Source organism: Myripristis murdjan, chromosome 9 (genome assembly GCF_902150065.1).
Source record: "Myripristis murdjan chromosome 9, fMyrMur1.1, whole genome shotgun sequence".
NCBI classification, from domain to species: domain Eukaryota; kingdom Metazoa; phylum Chordata; class Actinopteri; order Holocentriformes; family Holocentridae; genus Myripristis; species Myripristis murdjan.
Window position 1 is genome coordinate 37,773,910 of NC_043988.1, and position 20,000 is coordinate 37,793,909.

At 48.6% G+C, this 20,000-nt stretch overlaps 3 protein-coding genes across 5 annotated transcripts in view; 2 read left to right on the forward strand and 1 right to left on the reverse strand.

Moving 5' to 3' along the window:
- The window catches only part of gstt2 (glutathione S-transferase theta 2), a 6,728-nt gene extending 715 nt beyond the window's left edge, over positions 1–6,013 (forward strand). For both annotated transcript variants that reach the window (XM_030059556.1, XM_030059555.1), the window contains 5 exons: positions 1–49; positions 682–769; positions 4,480–4,630; positions 5,382–5,558; positions 5,652–6,013. The exon at positions 1–49 is cut by the window's left edge. In XM_030059556.1, coding sequence (XP_029915416.1) covers positions 1–49; positions 682–769; positions 4,480–4,630; positions 5,382–5,558; positions 5,652–5,798 — 612 coding nt within the window. In that variant the 3' untranslated portion in view covers positions 5,799–6,013. The remainder of the gene's footprint in view (positions 50–681; positions 770–4,479; positions 4,631–5,381; positions 5,559–5,651) is intronic.
- Positions 6,014–9,470: 3,457 nt separating this feature from the next.
- chek2 (checkpoint kinase 2) lies at positions 9,471–19,205 on the reverse strand. The gene is made up of 16 exons (XM_030059532.1): positions 19,151–19,205; positions 18,801–19,004; positions 17,498–17,802; positions 17,211–17,329; positions 16,821–16,953; positions 16,255–16,345; positions 15,995–16,091; positions 15,375–15,428; positions 14,613–14,677; positions 14,348–14,447; positions 14,124–14,210; positions 13,590–13,753; positions 12,707–12,822; positions 11,687–11,772; positions 10,505–10,576; positions 9,471–10,381 (listed from the first exon to the last, which is right to left on the reverse strand). Exons 3-16 carry the CDS (start codon positions 17,793–17,795, stop codon positions 10,277–10,279), a joined length of 1,587 nt encoding a protein of 528 aa, XP_029915392.1. The 5' UTR covers positions 17,796–17,802; positions 18,801–19,004; positions 19,151–19,205; the 3' UTR covers positions 9,471–10,276.
- entr1 (endosome associated trafficking regulator 1) overlaps positions 18,996–20,000 on the forward strand; it is an 8,643-nt gene continuing 7,638 nt past the window's right edge. For both annotated transcript variants that reach the window (XM_030059550.1, XM_030059551.1), the window contains exon 1: positions 18,996–19,711. In XM_030059550.1, coding sequence (XP_029915410.1) covers positions 19,666–19,711 — 46 coding nt within the window. In that variant the 5' untranslated portion in view covers positions 18,996–19,665. The remainder of the gene's footprint in view (positions 19,712–20,000) is intronic.

Sequence of the window (20,000 nt, forward strand, 5' to 3'; positions counted from 1 at the left end):
GCCTGCGCCAAGGTCCCGCACAGAGTCCGGACCGTGGCTCTGAGGAAAGGTGAGCTCTGTCCCGGTCCCAGTCCCAGTCCGGTCCCGGTCCGGTCCGGTCCCGACACCCCGCCGGGGGCCGCCGGGGGCCGCCTGGCCGCCGGGGGCCGCCTGGCCGCCGGGGGCCGCCTGGCCGGGCGGGCTGGCGGCCCCGAGAGTCCGGAGTTTGTTGCGTGGTGAACTTGGTCCCGGTGAACTTTGACCCAGATCTTTTCCCTGATGCGCCACGCGCTGTCGCACCACACTCCGTAAAAAAAAAAAAAAAAAAAAAAGTTTTTTTTGTCACTGTGCGGCGCGTGCACAGAGAGCCACCTGGCCAGGTGAGGGGAGCTCCGTCCGGCCCCGCGGCTCCGTGCGGCTCACCGGAGCCCGCCGAGCAGCGCCAGTCAGCCTCCAGCTCTCCTCCACACCTGCTGAAGAGTTTCCTGAAGGGACTGTGTGTGTGTGTGTGTGTGTGTGTGTGTGTGTGTGTGTGTGTGTGTGTGTGGTATGTTATTCTTATTCTAGACTATATATTCATATTGATAGGCTTATTCTGAGCAAACACTATGGCTGATGTTAAGTTGATGTGTGTGTGTGTGTGTGTGTGTGTGTGTGTGTGTGTGTGTGTGTGTGTGTGTGTGTGTGTGTGTGTGTGTGCAGGAGAGCACAGAACTCCAGAGTTCACCAAGTTGAATCCCATGCAGAAGGTCCCAGTCATGGTGGACAATGGCTTTGTGCTCACAGAGAGGTACACACACACACACACACACACACACACACACCTTTAAATACTAGTGCAGCTAGTTCAGAGCAGCTCAGTTATTTCTTAGAAGTGGTGATTCCATGGGATCAAATCAAGTCGTACAGTCGCCGAATCCCAGTACCGGGCGTCGGGTTCTGCCACTTGGTTTCCTGGTTCCATGGTGTCAGGCTTACCCTGTGCCACACCATCTACTATCTACTATCTACTAAAATAATAAATATGAAAAATGAAAAATACAGATGTATTTTTCATTTTTCTTATTTTCATCAGTATGTCTTATATTTCTTACATTTCAACACTTAAACATCTTATATTCTCAGGCCACTTTATTGTATATACTTAGCCCTTATTGTATTTAGTGTATATATTTCACATTTTTAGTCTCTATTGTATATACTTTTAATTTTAACTTTTTAATATCATTTTTATTTTTATTTTTTTGTTTTTATTGATGATGCTGCTGTAACGTGTGAATTTCCCAGTCTGGGATCAATATATGGAGGACTAAAAGGGACAGAATGAAATAAATAAATACATCTTTAAATAAATACTTAAAAGTGTCATTAATTAATTAAAATGGTAATTAAATAAATAAATGTGTCATTAATTCATTAAAATACCAGTTCATTTAATGTAAAAACATATATATAATTATTTCATTATTTATTTGATTATTTCATGGACCGGTGTTGCAGTGCTTCATGAATTCATTTTATCTGTCAAAGTCACCCATCAAAGTCAGTGGGCGGGACTAACGTGAATCTAGCCCAATCGATTGCTTAGGTCTGAAGCCTGGAAGTCTGCCGGAGCCGGAGGAGTTTTGCTGAGAGCCTCTCCAGTTAAAGTTACTGCTTCTCTGAGTAGTTCTGGGCAACTTCTCGACATTTTGTGGCTGCACCTATCTAGCACGCATCGCGCACCGCAGTAACATTTGCTCCTGCAAATCCCCCATTTGCTTGAACCGAGTAAAGGTTGCGCCACCAAGTGTGTCAGAATATCAAATCAAATCAAATCAAATCAAATCAAATCAAATCAAGCTTTATTGTCATTAAGCTACACATACAGCAGTAGTGCACACAAAATGAGATAGAGTTTTTCACTTGGGATTCCCGACTGATGGGTAAAGTCAGCAGTTTAAAAGTCTAACAGCTTTCTGGAGGAAGCTGTTGCTCATTCTAGCGGTTTTGCTTTTCACTGTTTGCCTGATGGAAGCAGCTCAAAGTATTTGTGGAGCGGGGGAAAGGGGTCTCTGACAGTGTTCAGTGCTCTACTCCTGCAGGGATGGGATGTTTCCATGGAGCCATGTCTCCGCAAAAGCAAGCACACAGCAGTCTCTCTCCTGCGGGTGTCTCTTAGCAAGCGGAGCTCGTCCAGCTTGTTGTCGAGGGAGCGAACATTAGAGAGCAAGAGCCACGGTTCTGCTGGTCTGGAGGGGTTAGCCTTTAGCCTGTAGCCTTTAGCCTGTAGCCTTTAGCCTGTAGCCTTTAGCCTTTAGCCTGTAGCCTCTAGCCTTTAGCCTGTAGCCTGTAGCCTGTAGCCTTTAGCCTGTAGCCTTTAGCCTGTAGCCTTTAGCCTGTAGCCTGTAGCCTGTAGCCTTTAGCCTGTAGCCTGTAGCCTGTAGCCTGTAGCCTTTAGCCTGTAGCCTTTAGCCTGTAGCCTTTAGCCTGTAGCCTTTAGCCTGTAGCCTGTAGCCTGTAGCCTGTAGCCTTTAGCCTGGAGCCTGTAGCCTGTAGCCTTTAGCCTGTAGCCTGTAGCCTGTAGCCTGTAGCCTTTAGCCTGTAGCCTTTAGCCTGTAGCCTGTAGCCTTTAGCCTGTAGCCTGTAGCCTTTAGCCTGTAGCCTGTAGCCTGTAGCCTTTAGCCTGTAGCCTGTAGCCTGTAGCCTTTAGCCTTTAGCCTTTAGCCTGTAGCCTGTAGCCTGTAGCCTTTAGCCTGTAGCCTTTAGCCTTTAGCCTGTAGCCTGTAGCCTGTAGCCTTTAGCCTGTAGCCTGTAGCCTGTAGCCTGTAGCCTTTAGCCTGTAGCCTGTAGCCTGTAGCCTTTAGCCTGTAGCCTTTAGCCTGTAGCCTGTAGCCTTTAGCCTGTAGCCTGTAGCCTTTAGCCTGTAGCCTGTAGCCTGTAGCCTTTAGCCTGTAGCCTGTAGCCTGTAGCCTTTAGCCTTTAGCCTTTAGCCTGTAGCCTGTAGCCTTTAGCCTGTAGCCTTTAGCCTGTAGCCCGTAGCCTTTAGCCTGTAGCCCGTAGCCTTTAGCCTTTAGCCTGTAGCCCGTAGCCCGTAGCCTGTAGCCTGTAGCCTGTAGCCTTTAGCCTTTAGCCTTTAGCCTGTAGCCTGTAGCCTTTAGCCTGTAGCCTAGCGTGGATCCTGGCTCTCTTCCCCCTCATTTGTTTACGTTTGCACCGCTTGCGCTCCCTCCTCTCCCTGGTGACGGCCGGTGTAGACGCAGGTAAAATCCCGTGCTGGCGTAGTGTGTCCACATCAAAGCAGAGAGCCTCAGTTCTTGCAGCATGCTTTACCTGATGTTTAGTAAAGTCTCTCGGCTGTAGGTTATGCAACCTGAGCGTCTGGGTTAAGCAAAACAGTTTAAAACTTTCACTCTAGAATATGTTTACTTGCTCTGCATCAATCGATTATCTGAAGTCGATCTGTCTTGGCTTGCTGTGCCGGGTAACCAATCAGGTGTTAGGATCCGCCCACTGACTTTGATGGGTGAGTTTGACAGATAAAATGAATTCATGAAGCACTGCAACACCGGTCCATGAAATAATTAAATAAATAATGAAATAATTATATATATGTTTTTACATTAAATGAACTGGTATTTTAATGAATTAATGACACATTTAATGACATATTTATTTATTTAATGACACATTTATTTATTTAATTCCCGTTTTAATTAATTAATGACACTTTTAAGTATTTATTTAAAGATGTATTTATTTATTTCATTCTGTCCCTTTTAGTCCTCCATATCAATAAAGTATACCTATCTATCTATCTATCTATCTATCTATCTATCTATCTATCTATCTATCTATCTATCTATCTATCTATCTCAGGGGAGGAAACTCAGTTTGCTGATGTTGTTCCTGGGCTCCAGACTTTCCTCCAAATATTGAATATAATCCTTAGAGTTCTAGTTATGCATGTTATGTCAAGTTTGTCCAGTGACCTCTGAGCCTCTGAAAACGGGCTGACAGTCAATAAAACTGTCTGTAATTCCTAAACGGTTAATGCCATATTTTTATTCAACCCCTTAAATTAAAGCTGAAAGTCTGAACTTCAGTCGCGTCTTGACTCCATTTCAGACCCTCTGAGGTGCTGAACAGGGGCCACATTATAAATACTGTCCCTGTCCAAATACTTATGGACCTGACTCTATATGAAGTTTATAATTATGTGATTGTGACTGTGAGGTTAGTTCACTCCTCAGAGCATCAGTGTGTGTGTGTGTGCAGGGGTGCCGCCATGAATTTTGGGCCCCATGAAAAAAAAAAAAAAAATTTACTCGATGATGGTTTAATAATTTTATTAGTTTTTACCTATTTTTTGGGGCCCCTGTCAGGCAAAGGCCCTTGGAATTGTCCTAACTTTTCCCCCATTTACGGCGCCCCTGCCTCAGAGCATCAGTATGTATATGTGTGTGTGTGTGTGTGTGTGTGTGTGTGTGTGTGTGTGTGTGGTGTACGCTTCTTGTCCAGTGATGCCATCCTGAAGTACCTGGCGAACAGGTACGACGTTCCAGAGCACTGGTATCCACGGCAACCAGAGAGGAGAGCCAGAGTGGATGAATACACTGCCTGGCACCACACAAACACACGACCACATGCTGCCAAAGTATTCTTTCTGGAGGTACACACACACACACACACACACACACACACACACACACACACACACACACACACACACACAGACCAGACTGGAGCATGATAGATGCTGCACAAGAAAACATTTTGTCTGTGATGAAGCAGCGTGCAGGGTTCAGGGTTCAGGGTTCAGGGTGCAGGGTGCAGGGTGCAGGGTTCAGGGTGCAGGGTTCAGGGTTCAGGGTTCGGGGTGCAGGGTTCAGGGTTCGGGGTTCAGGGTTCGGGGTGCAGGGTACAGGGTGCGGGGTTCGGGGTTCAGGGTTCAGGGTTCGGGGTTCAGGGTTCAGGGTTCAGGGTTCAGGGTTCGGGGTTCAGGGTACAGGGTGCAGGGTTCGGGGTTCAGGGTTCAGGGTTCAGGGTGCAGGGTGCAGGGTTCGGGGTGCAGGGTGCAGGGTGCAACCACAGACCTGCTGCGAGGAAACTGAAATTGGAAGCCAACAGGAGTGTGCAGAGCGCAGCCGGGCAGCAGCAGCAGGGTTTCCTGTGGGAGCTGAGTCACATGACCAGCAGCAGGTGACACCTGAGACTCACACCTGCTACAGTCACACTGCAAGGCCAAAGGTCCCAATGCTGCGAGCCCCTGAAGGGTCACGATGAGATCTGAAAACAGCACTTCAGGGCCTCTGCACAAGGAAGTGACCTGGACACTGGAAACAGAAAAAAATCCAGAAAAGTCTGTCTTTGTGTCTCTCTCTCTCTGCCTGTCTCTCTCTCTCTGCCTGTCTGTCTCCCAGGTGTTGGCTCCCCGCATGTCTGGCTCTCCGGTGGATGAAGACAGGTTGTCCAGGGCTCTATCTGACCTCAGCACGACCCTCGACCTGCTGCAGTCCATGTTCCTCCGCCGCCAGCCCTTCCTGTGCGGCGATGACATCACCGTGGCCGACCTGCTGGCCGTCTGCGAGCTCATGCAGGTCAGAGGTCACGCCACTCGCTCAAACGCTCTTGTGTCGTGTAGTTTTGTGCTGTGAGTTGTGTGTGATGTCACTTCCTGTGCGGCCCCCCAGCCCCTGGGCGGCGGCAGAGACGTCCTGCGGGACCGTCCGCAGCTGCAGCGCTGGAGGAGCCGCGTCCAATCAGCCGTCGGCGAGTCGTTTGACGCCGCCCACGCCGTTGTGTACGCACTCCGAGACCGCAGCAAGGCCAAGCTCTGATGTCAGCACCGAGCCGGCCAATCACAGCGGGGCTGAGGTGTGAATCTGACACTTTGATCTGCCTGGAGGTCAGAGTTCAGAGGTCAGAGGTGACTTTTTTGTCAGATCAGCTGTTAACCCTTTAAAACCCATAACCCGGGCTTTTATTTTGAAAGGTTTTATTGAACAAAAATTCACTTTTTTATTTTTTAATTTTTGGAGTTCTTTTTCTTGGAATTTCTTTCACAGATGTTTTTTTTTTTTTTTTTTTTTGGTAATTTTCTTCTAATTTAACTTTAAATATTATAATAATTGGAAACAGTCTTCTTGTAAAATGATTTTATTTTTTGCACATTTTCCAGGAATGATTTAGTAATTTTCTAGTAATTTCCGTTTTTTGTACTAATTTGCTAAAACCTTTGGTGTTCGTTTGTTTTCCTGTTTTTCTCCACATGTTCTGATCATTTTCTTGTAATTTTTTAATTTTTGCTCGTTTGCTCCTGAGCGGCTCAGTCTGCAGGTTCAAACCGGTTCAGAATAACGTCTTTATGAATCAGATGGTTTGAGGTGTTCTAGTTCCCGGTGGTAAAATCCCGTTTGGAGAAGCGTCTGCCTGTCCGTGTCACTGTGTGGTTCTGAAGCTCTAATCAGAACCAGTGGCTTGGTAATAAAATATTCTAATCAGATTATTTGTGTCGCAGCGTGTCCTGATCATTTCATTATCATTTCAACACCATGACCCTTCCTGTAGCGCCACCCTCAGGCCAAACATCTGACTGGACTCAAAGCATCTTTAAAGCTCCACTGGTTCTTGAATGGTTCTTCAAAATGCTCGGTGGTTCTCCAGAGAACCATCAGCAGCTGAAGAACCTCTTTATTTAGGGGCTGGTTCTCCACACACTCTGTGGTTCTTTAAAGAACTAAAGGTTCTTCATGTTTACTGGAGACGGAGTATGAAGGTTCTTCAGAGTGAGGTGAAAGACGTGGTGTCCGCTGTGGGCTCTTTGCTGTCCAGGTGCTCTGTGGGCTAAGTGACATATTCACCCTGCTGTTCTCATTAAGAAGAGAAACGGTAATTACTAAATACAACATAAATCAATTAGAGGTGAGAGTTTACATTAATAAACATATCCAGCTCAAAACCCTGCAGCAGAGGTGGCTCACATATCAAGTCAACAGTAATCATCTAGGATGGAAATTTACACGGACTGCTCCTTCAAGGTTCAAGGAGTCTTTTATTATCCCCGTGGGGCAAATTGCTCTGCAGCCAGCAATAGTAGGACAAAAAAACAATCAGCCACTACACAGAATGACAAAAACATATAACACAGAATGAAACAATAGTTAGAACAGACAATTATAATCATTTGTTCAGAAACCCAATGGCAGCAGGGACAAAAGAGTATTTTAGTCTGTTCGTTCTGCATCTTGGCAGGATGTACCTGCGGCCTGACGGGAGCAGCACAAACTCACCAACCAAGGGGTGGCTCTGATCAGTGAGGAGTGAGCGGGCCTTGCTCAGGGTTTTGAGCTTATATATGTCAGAAAGAGCATTGAGATTAATCCCTGCAATTTTGCTGCACGCTTTCACTATACCCTGCAGTCTGTTTTTGTTCTTAAGGGAAAGTAAGCCGAACCAGCAAACAAAAGAAAAGGTTAGAACAGATTCAATGAAACAGGAATAAAACATCCTCATAAAAGTGCTGTCAACATTAAAGCTCCACAGTTTCCTATAAAAGTACATTCGTTGATGTGCCTTTTTACAGACAGCATCCACATGCAAATCAAAACACAGCTTGTCATCAATGTTAGTACCAAGATATTTGTAATTATGGACCAGCTCGACAGCTTGATCCTCAATGACAAGAGGAGAGGTGACTGACAGGTGTTTACGGAAGTCAATCAACATTTCTTTAGTTTTTGACACGTTGATGCACATAAACGATGAGGAACACCGGTCCGTGAATTCCTTCACCACAGGGCCGTGGTCAGGGTCGTCACTGCTCAGCAAGGACACGATTACTGAGTCATCAGCAAATTTCAAAATGTGACGCCTCACGTGTTGGCTACGGCACTCGTTCGTGTACAAAACAAATAACAAAGGTGAAAGGACGCAGCCCTGAGGTGATCCAGTGGAGGAGACAAGAGTGTCTGACAGGACACCATTGACCCTCACACGCTGTGGTCTTTCAGTTAAAAAGTCCTTTAGCCAGGCTATAAGACCAGGATCAATGCTGTGGAAGTCCCTCAATCTCTCTGCTAAAATGTGTGGCTGTATGCAGTTAAAAGCAGATGAAAAGTCAATGAATAAAAGACGAGCAAAAGTCTTGGCTCCCTCAAGGTGAGTCAAGACGAGATTTAAAAGGGTGGCCAATGCATCTTCAACACCTCTGCCTGACCTCTGCCTGACCTGTCCTTTATCTCAACCACAATCTGTCTCAGATAACAACAGAACGTTGTTGTTGTTGATGTTGGTCTATAAACCATCAGCAAACAGGGAGAAATGATGGTGATGTAAAAAACATATTTTTTTAATAGTACAATGATCATGTTGATCTTGGTCAAATGTTAAAAGACTCCGTGTTTCACCAGTTAATCTGCGGGCCACTAACAGCACCAGAGGGGTGTACTACGAAGCAGGTTCAGTGGGTTAGCAGGTATGTTGAGTCTAAAGCCAGGCTTTCCTGTATCACGAAGGTGGCTCTCTTTTAACCCGGCTAGATCACCATGGTAACTTATGCTTAACTCATAACCTGTTCCCGACCAGGTTATGAGCTAAGTTTAACCCCACCCGGATATAAAAGCGGCGCTATCTCACCCAGGTGAAATCATGAAAAGTAATTTTTGTCCGGTGTTTGGTAACACATGCACAATGCAGGTCTACTATTAGTGGTGCACAGACTTCACGTTTGTTAGAAATATTCCGTTGTATCACAGACTTTGTTATAGTAGGCTACTTTTTTTTTTTAAAGGAAACCCCTTATAACGGTGACTGTCACGGCATGATGATTGGACGGGAGCAGCCAGTGGTGATTCAAACGCACTCCAAACGCCACTTATTTCGATTTAGAAAAAAAGATTTAACAAAAAAGGAGCAAACAAACATCAACCGAAATGGCTCCATAATTCAAGTTAAACTTCAAATGTAACGAACAATTATCTGAAACTACTGACAAGTGGCTCTAAGCAGCGTAAATAGTGGTCAAAATTGTCATGTAACCATGGTAACCACCGCCTGCTCCGTCCGACACTGCTAGACTCACCCACACACACCTTCAGTCACCTGACTTCACCTCAGGCTTTACCTCCAATTCCTAGGAAACACTCCCATAAGGCTACTGAAGTTACATATTTCTAAACTAAAATTCATAATACTGAATGAATATTGCAGCAATTATTTAAAATGGCTATAACAGTGACAGAATCCCCCTTTGTGCTTCCTTTGAAATTAATCGCCAGCTCTCCTCTCTCGCCTTATTTGCGGCCACAGTGTTGCTCTTGGCATTAATTTTATTTTTGAAATTTTCATAGCTTTCCATGAGGACAAGCTGCTCCTCTTGCGTGAAATCTGCAGCCCGTGAACGGTCCATTTTTCACGGAAGTAGAATCATATGATGCCAAAACGCCCCCTTTTCTGTGAATGCGCACAGAGCACAAAGCTGACAGCCGGGCTTAACAAACCTTGATGAGAACCATCGTCGTGATACCACTTAACTTTGACTAGAGCTTTAGGTTTTGTTGAGCCTGATAGTGAACACAAAGCCTGGCTATGTTGAGCCTCCTTCAGAGTACAGCCCTCTGGAGTCCAGGGGGATTCAAACACCCGGGCGATTAACTAGGGAAATACGGTACATGAAGGATGAGGAGTACAGCAGACACTCAACACACAGACAGCAGAGCAGACATGTTATTGACAAGACCCCCCCCCACCTGTCACAGATCAGGAAGACCCTGAGGTCAGAGGTCACACCTGTCCTCTGGGTGCTGCCCCGGGCCAACCCCTATCCTGAGGAGCCGGGACACTACGGGACGATCTTATTCTGCAGTGCATTAAACATCATCCAGCCCCTCATCCTGACAGCTGGGCCGGGGGCCGGGGGGCCGGGGGGCCGGGGTCAGGGGTCAGGGGTCAGGGGCTCACAGGGGACAGTTCCTGCTGTCCCGGTCCACAGCAGACTTTAGGTTCAGTTCTGAGTCGGGGTGACGATGCAGGCGGGGCGGCAGGGGCAGGAGTGCAGGGACCTTGTGGAGGTCACGACCCCTGAGCCGCCGCCTCATCAGAGAACCAATCACAAGAGTTTTCTGGTTTGCACGTCAACTAACTTTGTGCTGATTGGTTCACATTTTGACAGACAGACACTCTTCATTTATTTGATTTATAGAAACAAACAAAAACAAAAACAGTGGGTGGTTGGAGGCCCCCGGGCCCCCGGGCCCCTCGCTCGACCCGGTGGAGAATTCGTGCCTTGGCGTAGTGGCACCTGATTGGCTGCCCTGCTCTACGGCTGGGCAGGGGGCGGGGCTTGGCTCCTTTTTGCAGGATGGTCCTCGTCTTCATCGTCTCGCCTCCTCTTCCTCCTGGACACTTCCTGAGGGGGGGGCTGCTGCACACACACACACACACACACACTTTAATACTTGATGTCCATTTATGACAGAATAGTGACATCATCACTCCAACACATTAGCACTAGCAGGTAAAGGTGTGTGTGTGTGTGTGTGGTTACCATGGCGCTGGCGTCAGCAGCAGCAGCTGCAGGGTACATGAGACTGTGAGCCTGCTCCAACATCACAGGGTCCTACACACACACACACACACACACACACACACACACACACACACACACACACACACACACACACACACACACACACACACACAGTTTGTTACTTCCAGTGGAATCAAATCAAGTCATCGAGCTGAGATTAAAAACTGAAAACAAAAAAAAAGAACATTAATAAACAATGATCCAAAAAAGAATCAGACCCAAGAAAATAAAAGTCATGTCAACAATAACAATAATAATAATAATAAAACTACTGATTAAAATGAATGAATAAAATATTTACCAGAAAATGACCAGAAACTTAGCAAAAAAATAAAATGAGGACAAGAGAAAAAGAGATTAGTGACGGTGAGGCGCTGACCCAGGACCAGGTCTGACCCAGGACCAGGTCTGACCCAGGACCAGGTCTGACCCAGGACCAGGTCTGATCCAGGACCAGGTCTGACCCAGGACCAGGTCTGACCCAGGACCAGGTCCGACCCAGGACCAGGTCTGACCCAGGACCAGGTCTGATCCAGGACCAGGTCTGACCCAGGACCAGGTCTGATCCAGGACCAGGTCTGATCCAGGACCAGGTCTGAACCAGGACCAGGTCTGATCCATCATCACACAGCTTTTATTTAGATTTATGTATTTTGCTTCATTTTCTAGGAACCTTTTTATTCATTCCCTCCTTGGGGGTCATGTCTTGTTGAGTTTTGATCAACTGGACCAAAAATCAATGAGATTTGAGATCAATGAGACCAGGACTCAGATCCAGACAGCTGGAGACAGAACCAGGCTAACAACTCTCATAGACCTCAAGTCTTTATGCTAAGCTAACAGGAAATGCTACCATAGGAATTGAACCAGTCCAGAGGTGCAGATGGTGTCCAACATCTGGTCTCAGTCTGGGGAAGACAGGGATTTTGCCCAAAATGGTGGAATGTAACTTTAATGCTCAGTGTGGACTGGAAATGCTCTCAGGAGCTGCCGCAGCGCTCCGCCCGTCCCGCTCCGCCCGTCCCGCTCCGCCCGTCCCGCTCCGCTCCGCCGACCTCAGCGGGAACGTCTTTTCTACTCTATTCCATTTCTACAGGTCGATGTTATGATGACATCATTGTGAGCATGTGACATCATCACCTGGAGCCACGGGTGCTGCAGGGCTTCCTCTATCGTCATCCTCTGGGAGGGATCCACCACCAGCAGCTTCCTCACCATGTCCTTCGCTGCGCACACACACACACACACACACACACACACACACACACACACACACACACACACACACACACACACACACACACACACACACACACACACACACACACACACACACACACACACACACACACAGTGTATTGGAAATCTGTTCCAGACAATTATCAGAATTGTTCAGTGATCAGTTTGGTTGTTCTGATTGGACAGAAGCGAGTGGGCGGAGCCTCAGGTGGCGTGCAGGAGCTCAGCTTTGAAAACATCTGCATATCAAAAACATTTAAAGACTTAAATGTAAATGTGATACTAGACAGTTTTTAAAGAAACTGTCTTTTCCAGTTTTCTGTTTTGTCTTTTGTTTTTGGATGCTGCAATTTCAAGTTTACTGCAAGTGTATCTGTTGTCATGGTAACCTCATCTGTCCCCAAAGGGAAGAATTCAGTTCTGATTCATTTACTGTGAATACTGTAAACACACTGCCTATTTGTCTACTGCAGTACTCACAGAGCCACAGCCTGCAGGTCAGTGTTGTGTCCAGCGGGGGCAGCACTGAGCTAAACAGCCTGCAGAACCACAGGAGAACCAATCATCTGCTTCCTAAATGTTCCACATTTCCTTCCTCTGAGCTCAGAGAAATGTGGATCTCTCTGCTCAGCCTCTGCAGCGCCCCCTGCAGGAGGAGCAGGATTATCATCTACAGAGCTGACACTCTGCTCGGCCTCTGCAGCGCCCCCTGCAGGAGGAGCAGGATTATCATCTACAGAGCCGACACTCTGCTCAGCCTCTGCAGCGCCCCCTGCAGGAGGAGCAGGATTATCATCTACAGAGCTGACACTCTGCTCAGCCTCTGCGGCGCCCCCTGCAGGAGGAGCAGGATTATCATCTACAGAGCTGACACTCTGCTCAGCCTCTGCAGCGCCCCCTGCAGGTGGAGGGTGGCATTACCCTGGTTGGACACGTGTCTCCACTTGGACTGCAGCATGATGAACTCCCCCTGCACGATCTGATCCCTGACGCTGCCCTTACCGAAGTTCTCATGGAATGGAGGATAACCACCAAGACTGAGAGAGAGAGACAGGCAGACAGACAGGCAAACACTTTTTTTACTGTGCACTGGTGAATATGATGATGTATTAGGGCCACAGAAGGGGAGGCAAGAGGGGGATATTCTGAGAAAAAAACTCAAAAGTTGTAAATTTCTGGTAAAAAAGAAAAAAAAATTGAAAATTCTGAAATTATAAATTCCTTTTACTCTTAAAGCCTCCACCTGTGCTGCCCCCTGCTGACCGTGTCTCAGGCCTGCAGCTGATCCCCTCAGCAGATCCTACAGGAACAAGGAGATCCTGCTGATCTGAGGCCAGAATCAGCAGATTGTTTTCTTCTGAATCGGCCCAAGTCACAGCAACGTCTCTTCAGAGTCCAGATGCTGAGGAGGAGGTTGGGGTTCTGGACTCAGACCAGCAGGATTTCCTTCAGACTGGATCCCACAGGAGGAGGACAAACTGGTTTCACTGGATTTTTCTTTACAATTTTGGAATTTTTGAGTTTTGTCATGAATTTGGGAGTCCTTCATTTTAATTTTCCATTTTAATCTCAGAGAATATCCAGGTGTTGTAATTGTAAATTTACAACTTTAATCTTCGAAATTCAGTATCTCAGAATACTACCCCCCCACCCCACCCCCCTGTCCCCGTCATGGATGAAAATGTCCAGAGACACTTGAAAATAAAATTGTGCTGTTCACATTCTGTCAGAGATGTAACAAGAGAGAGAGAGAGAGAGAGAGAGAGAGAGAGAGAGAGAGAGAGCGACGGGCGAGCGAGCCAACCAGACAAACAGCAGCACTCCGAGGCTCCAGGCGTCCACGGCGATGCCGTATCCCGTGGTGACGGCGTGCGTGAAAACCTCTGGGGCGAGGTAGGAGGGCGTGCCGCACAGCGTCCGCATCAACGCCGCCTCCTCCAGGATCCGGGACTGGTTAAAGTCTGTCACCTGACACACACACACACACACACACACACACACACACACACAGGTATCACTGAAGGGACATTGTACTGACCTACAATCATATTCTTCTTATCATATATATATATATATATATATATATATATATATATATATATATATTTTTTTTTAAGATTGTCATTTCTCCTTTATTTGACAGGCACAGTAGAGAGAGAGACAGGAAGGGCAAGAGAGAGAGAGAGAGAGAGAGAGAGAGAAATCACAGAACTGTTACAGAAGTGCCAGAAAAAAACTCAAAAAGGCATGGTATAGCTCACACACACACACACACGTTCACACACACACACACACACACACACACACACACAGTGATGATGATGTGATGAAGGTGCACCTTGACCAGGCAGATGTCGTCTTGAGACCCCAGCAGGATGTTGTCAGGTTTCAGATCCCGGTGGATAATCCCGTTCCTGTGGAGGTACTGCACACACACACACACACACACACACACACACACACACACACACACACACACAGGTGAGAGCTGGTGGTGAAGCTGCAGGTGTCCCACGTGGTCAGCGTGGCGTGCAGAAGTGTGTGAACTGTGGCTCCGCCCACCTCCACCGCACGCAGCATCTGGTAGAAGTAGAGCTTGGCCACGCCCTCCTTCAGCTGCTGCTGGGACTTCACCCTGTAGAAGAGCTCGCCGCCCTCCATCCTGACACACACACACACACACACACACACACACACACACACACACACACACACACACAGGCTTTTATTTTGAAGTCGTCTAACTAACATGGGAGTCATCCAGCAGCTGATTGGTCGATCAGTCACATTACGAAGCAGCTGATTGGTCGATCAGAGTTGAACTCACAGCTCCAGGACGATGTAGTAACAGTCGTCTGTCTGATAGAAGTCCTCTGTCCTGATGAGACAAGGCTGCAGGAGACAAGGAGACAAGGACAGGAGACAAGGAGATGTCCTGTAAAGAGACTTCCAGCTGAGAAATGCTGATGTTGGACATGGACTAAGATAGGGGGAGTACACAAGGGGGCAAGGAGACAAGGGAGCAAGGAGACAGGAGACAAGGGGGCAAGGAGACAGGAGACAAGGGGGCAAGGAGACAGGGAGACAAGGGGGCAAGGAGACAGGAGACAAGGGGGCAAGGAGACAGGGAGACAAGGGGGCAAGGAGACAGGAGACAGGAGACAGGGGGGCAAGGAGACAGGAGACAGGGGGGCAAGGAGACAGGAGACAGGAGACAGGGGGGCAAGGAGACAGGAGACAGGGGGGCAAGGAGACAGGGAGACAAGGGGGCAAGGAGACAGGAGACAAGGGGGCAAGGAGACAGGAGACAAGGGGGCAAGGAGACAGGGAGACAAGGGGGCAAGGAGACAGGGGACAAGGAGGCAAGGAGACAGGAGACAAGTGGGCAAGGGGACAGGGAGACAAAGAAGAAATGATGAGAGGAGATGAGACAAGGAGAAGACACAAGGAGAGGAGGCAAGGAAAGACGAGACAAGGATACAAGGAGAGGAGATGAAGACATAAGGAGAGGAGACAAGGAGGAGGAGGAGACAGATTCTGTCTTCATTTTAAAGGTGCAGTCTGTCTGTTTTTCTGATTTTTAACTCACATGGTCAATCTTCCGCAGGATCTCGATCTCCCTCTGCGCGTTACGAGTCGCTGTCTGTCATTGGACAAAACACAGCACATGGTCACCGTCCCCGGCCTGCTATTGGACAGAAGCATTTGTCCAGAGGACCAGGTTCAGATTAGCGGATGTGACACGCTCTGACAGCGCTCATATGAGAGGGGCGGGGCTTGTAAGAAACATCACTTCAACTCCCGGTCCCCATTTTATGAGCAAATTAAAAGTCTTTTTTCTTGTTATTTTCTCATTTTAAATGGAAAGTAGATCCGGCAGGTAGCGTCTGCAGGAAACATCCACATGGTAACCTTACGCCAGGAAGAAAGAACCTCATAGTTCTTTCACAAATAAATGAAATTACACAGAAAAAGAATGGGAACCAGGTGCTGCTGCTGGTCTCTGAGCTCAGACTGGGATTATATTCTGGGAGCTGTTCGATCAGCAGCCCCCCCCCCCCTTCATTTCTACCACAAACTGAGAAAAATCAGTATTTCAAGAAAGCAGCAGCTTGAATGGTGCCGCTCCCCAACCAACCAGCTCATGAGGCAAAACCTCTCGGCCAATCAGAGAGGGGACGGGGGCCGGATGACTGACAGGTGACTCACCCCCTCTGACGGGAAGTTCTTCTTGTAAATGATTTTGACGGCGACCTTCCGGCAGGTCGCCCTCTCAAACGCCAGCATGACCTCGCCACACACACCTCTACAACACACACACACACACACACACACACACACACACACACACACACATCAGAGACAGTCCATGCAGAAGGACATGCAGCAGGTGGCGCTGCAGCAGTCAAGTCCTTCTTACAGGTTCATGCATCTGGAATTTAACTTCTGGCCGAGCAGCAGCGACTCACGTGCCGATCCTGCGGGACACCAGATATTTGTCCTCGAAGTCTTTGGGGAAACTGCTCTGCTTGTCTGTCATCAGGTCAATGAACACAAACACTGCAGACAGACAGGCAGACAGAGAGAGAGAGAGACAGGCAGGCAGGGAGACAGATGTATAAAGAACACATCACATTATGGAAGCAGTTGAACAAACCTAATAAATCAGGTTCTATGTAGAACACAAACAGCAGTGTGTCCTCTGGGTTCTGCACTGCCACATGAAGGCCACACGGCACCTGATGGCTTCAGCAGCTTTTCTTTGGAAAGAAAAGGCTTGTATCTTTTAAAAATGCCGTAATTTAAATTTCATACCCCAGCATCTACTTCTGCATGTGTGTCTGTTTCAGTTTCTGCATTTGCTTCTGTTTCTATTTCAGTTTCTACTTCAGCATCTGTGTCTGTTTCTGCATCTGCTTCCTACTTGTAGCTGCTGGGGAGCTTCTTAAGTGTAAAGCCTCACATGTGGCAGTAAGAGGTGGATCTATGTGTCATCGCGGAGGAACGACATGCTGGTTGGGGAGGCGGGGCTGACCTTGGTTGCGCTCCTCAGCCAATGAGAGCACAGCGTTGTTGACCAGTGGAAGCACCTTCTTTCGTCCAATCAGCTTCCCATCTACAAACGTCCCGTTGTTACTGAGGTCCTCCACATAGGCTATGGTGCCCTCCTGAGAGAGAGACAGGGAGAGAGAGAGACACTGAGAGAGAGGCTGAGAGAGACTGTATTGATTTCTAATAATATTTTTTTTTTTTATCAGAAATCAAATCATCCTGTGGAACAGAAACAGCAGATAATCTGACAAACGCCTGTTTGATGTATTTGGTTCAGTGTGAGGTTTCCAGGCGAGCGGCGTGTGTGTGTGTGTGTGTGTGTCGTCCAGCAGCTGGACTAACGGCAGCCACAGCCAGCAGGGGGCGCTCTCACTCTGTAAAGCCTGAAGTGTTTCTTGCTGTACTGTTGGATTCGCTTTCGGTCACTGCTCGCCCCAAACACGTAGTGGCAGCTGGACTCCCGGCCAAACAGATACTCCTCCTCCACACAGTCTGCACGCACACACACACACACACACACACACACACACACGCGTGCACACACACACACACACACACACACACACACACACACACACACACACACACAGAGAGCGTAAACATTACGTTGGCAGGGTGGGGACATTACGTTAGCAGGGTTAGCGTTAGCAGGGTACTGGCCGTGTGCTCTGAAGCCCTGCTTCATGGGCAGCAGGCGGCCCCAGGGCTGCGGCTGCGGCTCCTCCGGGACAGACGACAGCGGGACGGGGAGGGTGTCAACGCTGCTCAGCGTCCCGGAGCCGCTGGACGACTGGCTGGCTGAGGTGGGCCCGCTGGACGAGCTGGAGCCCCCCTGGGACTGGGACTGGGACTGGGACTGGGACTGGGACTGGGAGCGAGCCTGGGACGGGGACAGGGTGGAGCCCTGGGAGGACTGGGAGCACTGGGGCTGCTCCTCATTTGGGATCTCTTCAGACATTCTGCAGCTGCAGGAGCACAAACATTCAACTGGATCACACTACATCTAATTACATTTTATTATCACAGCTGTGACAGGTCCTTGGCCCTGTGTGGACCAGGGACCTGTCTGTCTGTCTCAGGCTGTCCCTGGGTGCTGAGCGACAGGTCTAACTGGGGGAGTGGTTGGCACCTGGGATGGGGTATAAATTGGGCTCTAACAGTTATTCTCTGTCTTCTCCTTCAGGTTTGGTTCAGGTGGTTGCTTTCTTCATACATCCACACACACCACACTCCACTGACCACTGACTGAACATTTATTTACCCCTTTGCAAACTTTCGTTTTGCATAATTATTTGATTTACTTCATGAAATAAACGTAATGCTTGTTTTGAAGCCGTGTGTGGGCTCCACTTTGTCAAGTCCTTAGTGCAAGGTCATGACACAGTTAATACAAAACAATTAATGATATTCATTTATACTTCATCATACTGATTCAATTACATCAGCCCCACCACACACACACACACACACACACACACACACACACACACACACACACACACACACACACACACACACACACACACACACACACACACTTTATCTAGATAAAGCCTCTTCTGATCAGTTCAGAAAGGGATCTGTACAATATGCTGTACTAGGCGGGATTTTTTCCAAACCCGTATTCAGCAGACACCCGCCCCTTCTCTGCCTCTGATTGGCTAACCCTGACCATAACCCCACCCCCCATCTCGATCTTAACCAACCGAGTTCGCGGAGTGCGGGTGTTGCCCCGCCCACCAGCTGTCAATCACAGCGAGATCAGGAAAAGCATCCCAACCTGACCGCCTGTCGTTGTTACTGTTAGAAAAATATTCCTACACACACACACACACACACACACACACACACACACACACACACACACACACACACACACACACACACACACACACACACACACACACACACACACACACACACACACACACACACAAGCTCGTCCCGGGCGGTCCTGGCTCACCTGGCCGGACAGGGTCGCTCTCCCCCGGGTGTTCGTGGCTCGGCTGGCCGGGCCGCGGTGCTCTGTCTCCGGGTGTTCGTGGCTCGGCTGGCCGGGCCGCGGTGCTCTGTCTCCGGGTGTTCGTGGCTCGGCTGGCCGGGCCGCGGTGCTCTGTCTCCGGGTGGTCGTGGCTCGGCTGGCCGGGCCGCGGTGCTCTGTCTCCGGGGCTTTACAGGAACCTTCCTCCTGCTCGGCCTCTCAGTGGAGACACGGCAGGTGAGAGGGCTGAGGGAGAGGACGTTCCTGTAGCAGCTCCTGCCCCCCAGATACTACCAGGAACATTCTGGTGGAAACGGGCCTTCTGTCTCCGGCTGTCCGCTGCGGCTCTGCGCGGCTGGACGGACTCACACGTGGAGCTTCTGTGTTTTTGCCGGGATCAGGAAATGCTTTTGTTCTTTCCGCTTTCGTACCAGCCAATGATCAGTGAGCGAGCGGTCACGTGCGTGAGCAGCAGTCGGGTGTGTTTCCGGGTTTGTCCGGTTAGTGGAGGCAACGGGAGAGAAGAGATCAGCCCGTCAGGATTTACTGGGAGAACTGGAGGACACACACACCGCTGTCAGCCACCGGCCACCTGCTGCACAGAGCACCTGTCTGTCTGCCTGCCTGTCTGTCCTCCTGTCTGTCTGCCTGCCTGCCTGTCTGTCTGTCCTCCTGTCTGTCTGCCTGCCTGCCTGTCTGTCTGTCCTCCTGTCTGTCTGCCTGCCTGTCTGTCTGTCTGTCTGTCTGTCCTCCTGCCTGTCTGTCTGTCTGTCTGTCCTCCTGTCTGTCTGCCTGCCTGTCTGTCCTCCTGTCTGTCCTCCTGTCTGTCCTCCTGTCTGTCTGCATCATGTCCAAACAGAAGGCTTGTGGTAAGACGCTGATCATCGCAGACGGTGAGTCCACATGGTTCTGATGGTTTGTTTGATTTTCTTCAGTCTTCATGTTCATGTTCTTTGCTGTAATCAGTTTTGGGGGAATAATGCACTCTTTCATATTTCTTACTTCTCTTTCTGTTCCTCATAATTTAACCCTCCTGTTCTGTTCACATTTTCTAACATCCTTTTGACCCCAGCAGGTTAAACCTCCACTAAATTATTAGAACTAAAGTTGTTGTCAAAGTTTATGTGTCGGTACTTTATGTTTCTTTGTTGACCTAAATAGCCCTTTAAATAAAACATAACC

Excerpts from the sequence above, each read along its gene's own strand:
- chek2 (XM_030059532.1), bottom strand. The coding sequence starts at position 17,795 with ATGTCTGAAGAGATCCCAAATGAGGAGCAGCCCCAGTGCTCCCAGTCC. Across the intron at positions 16,092-16,254 it reads GTGTCCCGCAGGATCGGCAC|AGGTGTGTGTGGCGAGGTCA; the intron begins GTGAGTCGCTGC and ends TGTGTGTTGTAG. Across the intron at positions 15,429-15,994 it reads AGAACTTCCCGTCAGAGGGG|ACAGCGACTCGTAACGCGCA; the intron begins GTGAGTCACCTG and ends GTCCAATGACAG.